At 40.3% G+C, this 10,463-nt stretch overlaps 2 protein-coding genes across 2 annotated transcripts; both read right to left on the reverse strand.

The window, feature by feature from the left end:
* Positions 1-3,562: 3,562 nt before the first annotated feature.
* On the reverse strand, positions 3,563-5,084 carry LOC145954437 (uncharacterized). The gene is made up of 2 exons (XM_083068601.1): positions 4,374-5,084; positions 3,563-3,841 (listed from the first exon to the last, which is right to left on the reverse strand). Exons 1-2 carry the CDS (start codon positions 5,082-5,084, stop codon positions 3,563-3,565), a joined length of 990 nt encoding a protein of 329 aa, XP_082924727.1.
* Positions 5,085-5,750: 666 nt separating this feature from the next.
* Positions 5,751-7,247, reverse strand: LOC145954438 (uncharacterized). The gene is made up of 5 exons (XM_083068610.1): positions 7,178-7,247; positions 6,811-7,087; positions 6,562-6,706; positions 6,281-6,418; positions 5,751-6,239 (listed from the first exon to the last, which is right to left on the reverse strand). Exons 1-5 carry the CDS (start codon positions 7,245-7,247, stop codon positions 5,751-5,753), a joined length of 1,119 nt encoding a protein of 372 aa, XP_082924736.1.
* Between the last annotated feature and the right edge of the window lie 3,216 nt (positions 7,248-10,463).

Raw genomic sequence — 10,463 nt, forward strand, 5'->3', positions numbered from 1 at the left:
TTTCGCTTAAGGCTTGTAATGAGCTTCAAACAAAGAAGGGGAAATAGGCTCAGCAGGGGTTATCAGAGGAGTTAATTCAAGGTAGGCTTATTTGGCTAGAGGCTTATGAGAATCAAAATGCCTTAATCATATCCAAACATGCATGTGAATCAAGAAGTATCAAACCACTAGTGGAAAAAAGACTTTTAAAATCGGTTATTTTTCACTTTTAAAATCGGTTCCGTAACCAATTTTGAAAGAGCCGATTTTAAAAATTAGACTTTTAAAATCGGTTAAACAACCGATTTTAAAAGTTAACTTTTAAGATCGGTTATTTTATAACTGATCTTAAAAGTCTGGGCGGGAAAAAAAATTAAACTGGAACGGGCCATTCCAAAACTGGAACGGGCCGTTCCAAAACTAGAACGGGTCGTTCCAGTCTGTTCAAAAGGCCAAAAATTAAACTTTCAGTACGGGGGAGAACAGCCTGTTCTCCTAGCAGAACGCCCCATGCTGCAAGGAGAACGGCCCGTTCTCTTTGCGAACGACCCGTTCTGCAAGGAGCACAGCCCCTTCTCCTTTTAGAACGCCCCGTTCTGCAAGGAGAACGACCCGTTCTCCTTGCAGAACGGGCCGTTCCATGTTCGAAATTTACCCAGCCTGCACCTACAGCGAAAATAGAGACGAAAAGAGTGAAAAAATGAAATGAGAAACAATAAGAACATGAGAAGACGAAAATTAAAATGAAAAGTACAACGAAATTTACCTTGGAGACTTTAGAAAATGAGAGCATTAGAGATTAAAAAAAGTAATGGAGGGAAAGATTAAAGAGAATAAGAATGGAGGGGAATATAAAAGATTTCTGACGATACTTTTAAAATCGGTTATTTAAGAACCGATTTTGTATACTACATACAAAATCGGTTCTTTAAGAACTGATTTTAAAAGTAGCACTTTTAAAATCGGTCATAAAATAACCGATCTTAAAAGTACTTTTAAGATCGGTTATTCTATGACCGATCTTAAAAGTGTCACTTTCAAGATCGGTTCTTTTGTAACCGATCTTAAAAGTGCCACTTTTAAGATCGGTTCTTTTAGAACCGATCTTAAGAGTGTCATTTTTAAGATCGGTTCTTTCAGAACTGATCTTAAGAGTTGTGTCAGGCATACTTTTAAGATCGGTCATAAAATAACCGATCTTAAAAGTACTTTTAAGATCGGTTAAATTTGAACCGATTTTAAAAGTGTTCATTTTATTTATAAAATTGCCACCGCGTCACTTTTAAGATCGGTTACCTTATAACCGATCTTAAAAGTCCGATTTTAAATCCAATTTTTGCACTAGTGAACAGAGTCAAGACAAGGCAACTATGCAAGCACTCAAGAGGCATAACACACAAGTAAGAACAGAGAGTGGCTCAAATCCTCACACAGGGTATATCTGTCACAATTAAAACAACCTCTCAAACCTCAAAATCATCTTTCCAAGCAGAGAAAAACAAGGATTTCAAACCATATAGTATCAAGAAACTCCTATCCAAGAATGAAGTAAGTGCCTACAAACTATCAAAACCCATAAATCAAAGAGAAACATGCAAAACTGCACAAAACACCTAAACATAAAACCTAAAATAACAAATAAACCCTAAAAGCATGTAACCAAAACAGTTCCCCCCCACACTTAAATCACACATTGTCCCAATGTGGCACAAACAGAAGATCAGAGCAATCAGAACAATCAACAGAATTGGACATGTGCAATAAAAGTAAAGAAGGAGAGAGGTAAAGAAAACTCCCTAAGTCATGGCAGAGAGAGAGAAGCAGGGTCAAGCAGAGACATCTCCTCTTCAACTGCATTCAACAAGGATGGATTGCTGAGGAAGGGCTTCAGACGGTGCCCATTAACTTTGAAGCTCTTGTCTGTGGATTCACTTTTGATCTCAACTGTACCATAAGGATAAACATTAGTAACAACAAAAGGTCCAATCCACTTTGATCGTAACTTACCACCCATGAGTCCGAGCCGAGAATTGTACAAGAGAACTTTCTGGCCAACCACGAAGTCCTTCCTAGCTATCAAGCTGTCATGGAACTTCTTGGTTTTCTCCTTGTAGAACTTAGAGTTCTCATAGGCTTCAAGGCGGATCTCATCAAGCTCACTCAATTGCAACTTTCTTTCCTCACCAGACTGATCAATGGAGAAGTTGCAGGTCTTCATAGCCCAGTAGGCCTAGTGCTCAATCTCAACAGGTAAATGACATTCCTTGCCAAAGATAACCCGATAAGGAGACATCCCTATGGGTGCTTTGTAGGCAGTCCTATGCGCCCAAAGAGCATCATCCAACCTGTTACTCCAATCTTTCATGTTGGGCTGCACAATCTTCTCTAAGATCCTCTTGATCTCTCTATTTGAAATCTCAACTTGCCCATTAGTATGGGGGTGGTAGGGTGTAGAGAGTCTATGAACAACCCCATACTTCTTGAGCAAAGCCTGCATGGATCTGTTACAAAAATGGGTGTCCTGATCACTAACAATAGCTCTGGGTACTCCAAGCCTGCAGAATATGTTAGATCTGACAAAATCCACAACAACCCGAGCATCTTTAGTTCTGGTGGCTTTGGCTTCCACCCATTTTGAAACATAATCAACAACTAAAAGAATGTAGGAAAAACCAAAAGAAACAGGAAAGGGACCCATGAAATCAATACCCCAGACATCAAACACCTCACAGAATAGCATGGGCTGCTGAGGCATCTGTTGTCTCCATGTAAGGGATCCTCCTGCTTTCTGACACTGCTCACAAGTGCTGCAAATCTTCCACGCATCCTTGAAGATGGTGGGCCAGTAAAAACCACAGTCAAGCACCTTGCGAGCTGTCCTCTAAAAGCCAAGATGACCACCAGATGCAGAAGAATGACAAAATTGCAAGATCGAGTCAATCTCATGGTCCGGCAAGCATCTCCTGATTACCTGATCACTGCAAAACTTCCACAAATAGGGGTCATCCAAAACATAATATTTAGCATCACTCTTAAGTTTATCAATCTGAGCTCTAGATGCTAAAGGAGGAAAAACATAAGCAACTAAATAATTGTGAATGTTCGCAAACCAAGGGGTGGGGGAAGGAACAGAAACTGTTAACAAGTGTTCATCAGGAAAATCATCCTGAATGGGCAAAATGTCCTCATCCTCAGCTCTCTCAATCCTGCTGAGATGGTCTGCCACCAAGTTTTGTGCTCCGCTCCTGTCACGGATGTCCAAGTCAAACTCTTGAAGCCAGAGCATCCATCTGATCAGCCTAGGCTTTGAGTCAGCTTTCTTCAACAGGTACTTTAGAGCTGCATGATCTGTAAAAACAACGACACAAGAACCAAGAAAATATGGTCGAAATTTATCAAGTGCAAAAACAATAGCTAAAAGTTCCTTTTCCGTGGTCGTGTAATTTGCTTGAGCAGCATCTAATGTCCTGGAAGCGTAGTATATCACCTTAGGTGATTTGTCAACCCTCTGTGCTAAGACAGCCCCTAGTGCATAATTTGAAGCATCACACATCAGCTCGAAGGGAACTGTCCAGTCTGGTGCCTAAATGATAGGAGTGGTGGTCAAGGCTCTCTTGAGGCAATCAAATGCCTCCTTGCACCTGCCATCAAAATAAAATTCAATATCCTTCTGAAGCAAGCTAGATAGTGGAAGGGCTTTCTTGCTGAAGCCGTTAATGAAGCGCCTGTAGAAACCTGCATGGCCAAGAAAAGATCGCACCTCTCGCACGCAAGAGGAGTAAGGCAATTGTGCAATAACAGATATCTTTGCAGGGTCAACCTGAATGCCCCGACTGGAAATGATATGCCCTAAAACTATACCCTGCTCTACCATAAAATGACATTTCTCAAAATTAAGAACAAGGTTAGTCTCAATGCATCTACTCAAAACTCTATCCAAACTATCCAAACATGCACAAAATAGGATCCATAAACAGTAAAATCATCCATAAACACCTCTATGCAATTTTCAGGAAAATCACTAAAAATACTGAGCATGCACCGCTGGAATGTGCCAGGGGCATTGCATAGGCCAAAAGGCATCCTTCTATAGGCAAAAGTACCAAAAGGGCAGGTGAATGTGGTCTTCTCCTGATCCTCAAGAGCAATATGAATCTGAAAATAACTAGAGAACCCATCAAGAAAACAGTAATGAGATTTACCTGCCAGACGCTCAAGCATCTGATCAATGAAGGGCAGAGGAAAATGATCCTTCCTTGTTGCTTGGTTGAGCCTCCAGTAGTCAATATAGACCCTCCAACTATTTTGCACTCTAGTGGGGATGAGCTCATCCCTCTCATTTTTCACAACACAGTGAGGCCTGTCTTCTTGGGGACCACCTAGACCAGACTCACCCACTGACTATCTGAAATGGGATAGATGATCCCAGCCTGTAGAAGCTTGGTGACCTCTTTCTTCACAACTTCCAAAATCACTGGGTTAAGTCTCCTCTGAGGCTGTCTCACTGGTTTAGCTCCATCCTCCAATAATATCCTGTGCATGCATGTGGATGGGCTAATGCCAGGAAAGTCAGCCAGGGTCCAACCAATTGCCTTCTTGTGCTTCCGAAGCACATGCAACAACCTCTCTTCTTGATCAGCATCAAGGGATGTGGATATGATCATAGGGAATCTCTCATCATCCTCCAAGTAAGCATACTTGAGGTTCTCTGGAAGAGGCTTAAACTCTGGTGTGGGTGCTGGCTGAACATCAGAAGGAACCAAAGAAGGGAGAAGGGGTTCCGCAGCCTGTACCTCAACCTGCAAGTCAGATTCTTTTGTACTTCCTGCAAAATGATTAGTGCATTCTAACTGTATAAAATCAAGAGCAAGAGGTACAGCACCCAAAGTGCCAAATTCAAATTTAGATGCCTCATAATCAGTTTCACATTCAGATTGATATTCAGATTTAGACTCAGACTCAATGCATGGAAGATAGCTATACAAATCAGATGAAAATGAATGCTTCTTAGCATGAGAAAAATCTAAACCATGAATGTGCTCATCAACTAGATCATCAATCAATTCAGCACGAAAAATAGAATGAGCTTTAGAAGGAAATTTCATGGCATCCAAAATATTAAAATGAACAACAATATCACCAAATTCCATAGACAAGGTGCCAGCATAAACATCAATCTTGGTCCGGGCTGTTTTCAAAAATGGTCTGCCTAGAATGATTGGGACAAAACCATGGGAGAATCTGTCCTCCATATCAAGAACATAAAAATCAGCGGGAAAAATTAGTTCACCAACCCGAACCAAGACATCCTCTACAAAACCTGTGGGGTGGGCAACACTCCTATTGGCCAACTGAATGACCACACCCGTAGGTTGCAAAGTACCAAGAGACAAAGAATTAAAAATAGACAGAGGCATGACATTAATTGAAGCTCCTAAATCAAGCATGGCATTTTCAAATTTATTGTTACCAATAATGCAAGGTACACAAAATGTACCTGGGTCCTTACACTTTTCAGGAATATGTGGAATAAATTTACCTATGAGTGCTGAGACATTTCTGCCCATGCTAATTCGCTCATTGCCCTTCAGCTTCCTCTTGTGGGTGCACAAGTCTTCCAGGAACTTAGCATATATGGGAATTTGCTTAATGGCATCTAGAAGAGGTATGTTCACCTCCACCTTCCTGAAGGTCTCCAATATCTCCTTATCCACCTCTTCCATCTTTTTTCTTGGAATTGATTTTGGTGGAAATGGAAGAGGGATAGGAGGCTAATGTAGATCATCACTGGGTGCACTGGAAGAAGGTCCACCTACATGAAAATTTTTGCTACTACCTGTAGGGTCCTCTTTCTCAACTATAGGCTCAGGTGGGGGTACAACAACTGTAGGTGCTGGTATGTCAATTTGTTTGCCAGACCTCAAGGTGATGGCACTCACATTCTTCGGATTTTGCACAGTTTGTGAAGGTAGCTTGTCTGAATTTTGGGACTGTGCCTGATTGAGCTGAGTGTCCATCTGACCCATTTGATTTGTCAAACTTTGAATGGAAGCTCTGGTCTCTTGTTGGAACTGCATGTTTTGAAGAGTCATCTGCCTCACTAACTCCTCCAATGAAGGTTCAGAAGTAGAAGGTTGAGGAGCTGGTGGTGCAGGAGCTTCGTGTTGTCTCTGCTGTTGCTGTTGGATAGGAGGAGGTACATATCTGCTAGGACCAGTATTGTTTTGGAAGGGATGGGATGGCTGTTGTTGTTGTTGCTGCTGCTGGTTAGACCATCTAAGATTAGGATGATTTCTCCAACCTGGATTGTACCTATTGCTGGAGAGGTCATAACTCTGCTATTGTTGTTGCTGTGCTGGTCTGTTGTTGTAGATATTTGCAGCATAGGCTTGTGGGGCATCAGGACCTGTAGAAGAGTCTTGCAAGGAGGGACAAGCATCTGTTGGATGATTAATTGAAGTGCAGATGCCACATACTTTTGCTGGTGGTGGAGATGATTTTTGATTTGCAGCCAGTTGTGAAACCAAGGTGGTGAGAGCATCGATTTTACTCTCCAGCTTTTTGTGTTCAGTATGAGGCTACCACATCATGCACACCCCTCACAACTATGGCATCACTCCTCAGATTGAATTGTTGTGAGTTGGACGCCATTTTTTCAATCAGCCCTCTAGCAGAAGCAGGTGTCATATCTCCTAAAGCTCCTCCACTAGCTGCATCAATCATGCTTCTATCCATCATGTTCAACCCCTCATAGAAATATTGCAATAATAACTGCTCAGAAATTGATGGTGAGGGCAGCTAGCACACAGCCTCTTGAATCTCTCCCAGTACTCGTATAAGCTCTCCCCCGTGAGTTTCCTAATTCCATATATGTCTTTCCGGATTGCAGTGGTCCTGGATGCAGGCAAGAATTTTTCGAGGAACACTCTCTTCAAGTCATCCCAGCCTTTTATTGAACCAGGAGCCAGATAGTACAACCAGTCCTTGGCAAGATCCTCCAGTGAAAAAGGGAATGCCTTTAGGTAGATGTGATCTTCAGGGACATTATGAGGCCTCATGGTGGAACAAACTATGTGGAACTCCTTGAGATGCTTATGTGGATCCTCACCTGCACGACCATGAAACTTAGGCAACAAATGGATTAGTCCAGTTTTAAGCACAAAAAGAACATCTTCCTCAGGATATTGAATGCATAGACTCTCATACGTGAAATCAGGTGCAGCCATCTCCCTAAGAGTCCTCTCACGGGGTCCATTATGTTCACCCATGTTTTCGGGTTGACTTGAATCAAGTTCAGATGTAACACTTACACTAAGACTATCACTATGGCTATGACTAACACTATCTAAAGATGGAATGATATGCTCTCTAATTAATCTATGGAATGTCCTATCAATCTCAGGATCAAATGGATGCAAAAAATCAGGGTTGCTCCTAGTCATGCACTACATGCAACACATGCATTAGGACACGTGAACAGTAGGGGTAAACTGGGAATTTCCATGAAAACTCAGAAAATATCAAAACTAATGCACCAACATCATCCTAAAATGATTAGAAACTACCACAAAAAATTTGAGAACAAAATTCAAAGCCTAGCTACATGAACTACCTAAGAAAAGTTTGGAAAAATAGTGAAATAAAACTTCAAAAATAAAAAAGAAATAGTAAACGACATTTTTTTGAAGATCTAGTAGGGGCCACAAGGCATAGCCGTGTGGGTTTGATAGATATTTTTTTTCTACACAAAATGAAAAAAAAAGTTTGCCTAATTCCGATAACCAGAGCCAAAGTTATGGCCCTTTGAAATTTTGCTGAAAACAATTTTCAAAAATTTTGGTATCTCCAAATCTTGACCAAACTGGGTGCCCTAGCTATTTTTTACACAAAATATAGGTTGAAAGAAGTTACCACACAAAATTTGAGGCAAAAATAACAAGTCTAGCTATCAAAACCAAAAATCACAATTAATTGGAAAATTCTGGCACTATTCAGCACTATTCACACGTACCAAATTGCACCAGATTTTTCAACACTTGCACACCAATTTCCCACATTTTTGGCACCCGAACAGAGGACTAGTAGGCAGCCAAAACAGAGCATGCCCAAACCGAAACAGAACACGCACCAAACACATAGCAAAATGCACCAGATTTTGAGCCAAAACACACCAGAATTTAAGCCAAAATGCACTAGATTTTGAGCCAAAATGCACCAGATTTTCTTTTCAGTTGATTTTTCGGATTCTAAATTAAATAAAACTTATGCAAGAATTGAAACTCAACACAACACAACAATGATTTAGCACACCAAATGGAATCAAAATAATTGGTCAATAGATATCACACAGCAAATGCACCCAAAAACCAAATTCGAGTTACTGTTCCATTGGTTTACTGTTCATCAGACTTAACAACATGAATTCTTCAACTGGCTCACTTGCTACACCTGGGGAGACTAATAACAAATACAAATACACAACATAACATGTAATGAGACACAAAAACGCAAGCACCAAACTGATACACAAAATTCATACAAAATTGAAACAAAAACTGATATACTGATATACTGATACACTAGAACACTACACCAAAGACAGACATATCATAACAGAAACTCTAAAACACTAAACACACAACAAAAACAAATAACACACAAACACACAGCCTCTAACAGGAACCGATGGTCCCCGGCAACGGCGCCAAAATTGATCGAAGCCGTATTCAGTCAAATAAATGCAATTAAATGTAGTACTAGGGAGTGACTCCTAGGTCGTCTCCCAAGGACCGTCTTTTACTGCTAAAGGCTTAAACACACGAAGTGGGGGGTTTGGTTTAGATTTTCAGTTGATACACAATAAAACGAAATAACTCAGCATGTAAAATAGATTGGCTCCTTGTTCGGATTGTAACTCTCTTATCCTCGGTTCACAATGAAATTACTCTATTAACCACTTAATCCTTGTTCCATCCGAGTTTACCAACTAAGCGAAGATTAACTCAAGATTTCCCTACACAAATTAAGGAAACGTATACAACATCAACCTCTTCACAGATTGAGCAACTATGGCATTAAGTACAGCCCATTAAGCATGGACACATTGATACAGAGGTTAAATGGAGAAGAACAAAGCAGAACAGAGATGTACAAACATACCCAACCTCAAACATAAATTAAAATCCACAACAAGAAGCCAACCCAGCAGTTTTTAGCCTTCCATTAAAATAGAACAGAAACAGAAATGCAAGGCAGAGAAGGGAAACGAAAATGCAAGGCAGAGAAGGAAAACGAAATGAGATGAACAATCTGTATTCAAGATGAAAATGGAGTCTCACATTACAACCAGTAAAACTAAAGAAAACGTGAAGAAAAATGGAGAGCAGCCAAAGAAAAATGGAAGCAACACATAAAGGAAACAGAACAGGGAAGCCCAAAAACGTCCAAAACCTAAAGAGACCAAAACGTGAACTCTCTAGCTCCAACAGCAAAGAAAAACGTGAATGCAATACAAAGAGAGGCTACTGTTCACGTAGTCACATCAGACCCCTCATCTAGTGGCTGCCAAGTCAGCCCTACCCTAGGGTCCTATGAGCAAAAAACGAATTGGGCCCAATAAAATACAAGTCTGACCCAACTACAATAAAATAAACTAAAAAACTAAAAAATGAATGCTGAGGTGGAAAATGGGTGCAGTAGTGTCATGGCAGATGACGTGGCAGCTCCACTTGAAGTCCCAGAAATTAATTCCAAGCCCAAATAATTATTAAACTGCCCTGAAAATAAAATTTGGAATAATTAGATTCAGAAAATTCAAATTAGTTAAAATATGAATTACCGGTCCAATTAAAGCCCAAATAGAAAACAGTGCAGAATATCAACAATTAAGCACAAATCGGAGATTAAAATAAGTATAGAAAGGTAAGAAAATAAGGGAAAATATTGACTCATCAAGACGCATAAAAGTACTAGGAGCATTGGTGAGTCTAAAGGGCATCACCAACCATTCATATAATCCAAACTTGGTCTTGAAAGTGGTTTTCCATTCATCACCTTCTTTAAATCTAATTTCATTATAACCACTTTTAAGATCAACTTTCAAAAATATGATGGCTCCATGAAGCTCATCTAACATGTCATCAAGTCTAGGGATAAGATGTCTATATTTTACAATTATGTTGTTGATGGCCCTGTCGCCACCCGCCGAAACGGACCTTGGCATTCGCGACGATGGTCGGACTCTTTTTAAGTTTTGAAAGATGATGGATTGTTAGAACGACTTATTCTCAAACTGAAACCTCATCGAACTAACAATTTTATTAAAATGATTCTCACCAATCCATGTTAATCCTAAGCGGGACCCTCCATGGATTAGTGGTTTTCGCAACAAGGGGTTCTTGGAGTCGCCACCAATGTTTTACTCAAAACATTGGAAAAAGATATAAGGCAATTGATTTTCACAAATCAACTTGGCCATTACAACC

The sequence above is a fragment of the Cajanus cajan genome, chromosome 1 (assembly GCF_000230855.2).
Source record: "Cajanus cajan strain Asha chromosome 1, NIPB_CcT2T_4, whole genome shotgun sequence".
NCBI classification, from domain to species: Eukaryota; Viridiplantae; Streptophyta; class Magnoliopsida; order Fabales; family Fabaceae; genus Cajanus; species Cajanus cajan.

Bases quoted from the DNA above. Each gene is read 5' to 3' on its own strand.
- LOC145954438 (XM_083068610.1), bottom strand. From the start codon at position 7,247: ATGGGTGAACATAATGGACCCCGTGAGAGGACTCTTAGGGAGATGGCT. The intron at 6,419-6,561 runs GTAGCCTCATAC...ATCATCCAACAG, and splicing joins TGAGGGGTGTGCATGATGTG to ATGCTTGTCCCTCCTTGCAA. The intron at 6,240-6,280 runs GTTGGAGAAATC...TCTAACCAGCAG, and splicing joins CAGCAATAGGTACAATCCAG to CAGCAACAACAACAACAGCC.
- LOC145954437 (XM_083068601.1), bottom strand. From the start codon at position 5,084: ATGAAATTTCCTTCTAAAGCTCATTCTATTTTTCGTGCTGAATTGATT. The intron at 3,842-4,373 runs GTGAGTCTGGTC...ATGGTAGAGCAG, and splicing joins CCATTTCAGATAGTCAGTGG to GGTATAGTTTTAGGGCATAT.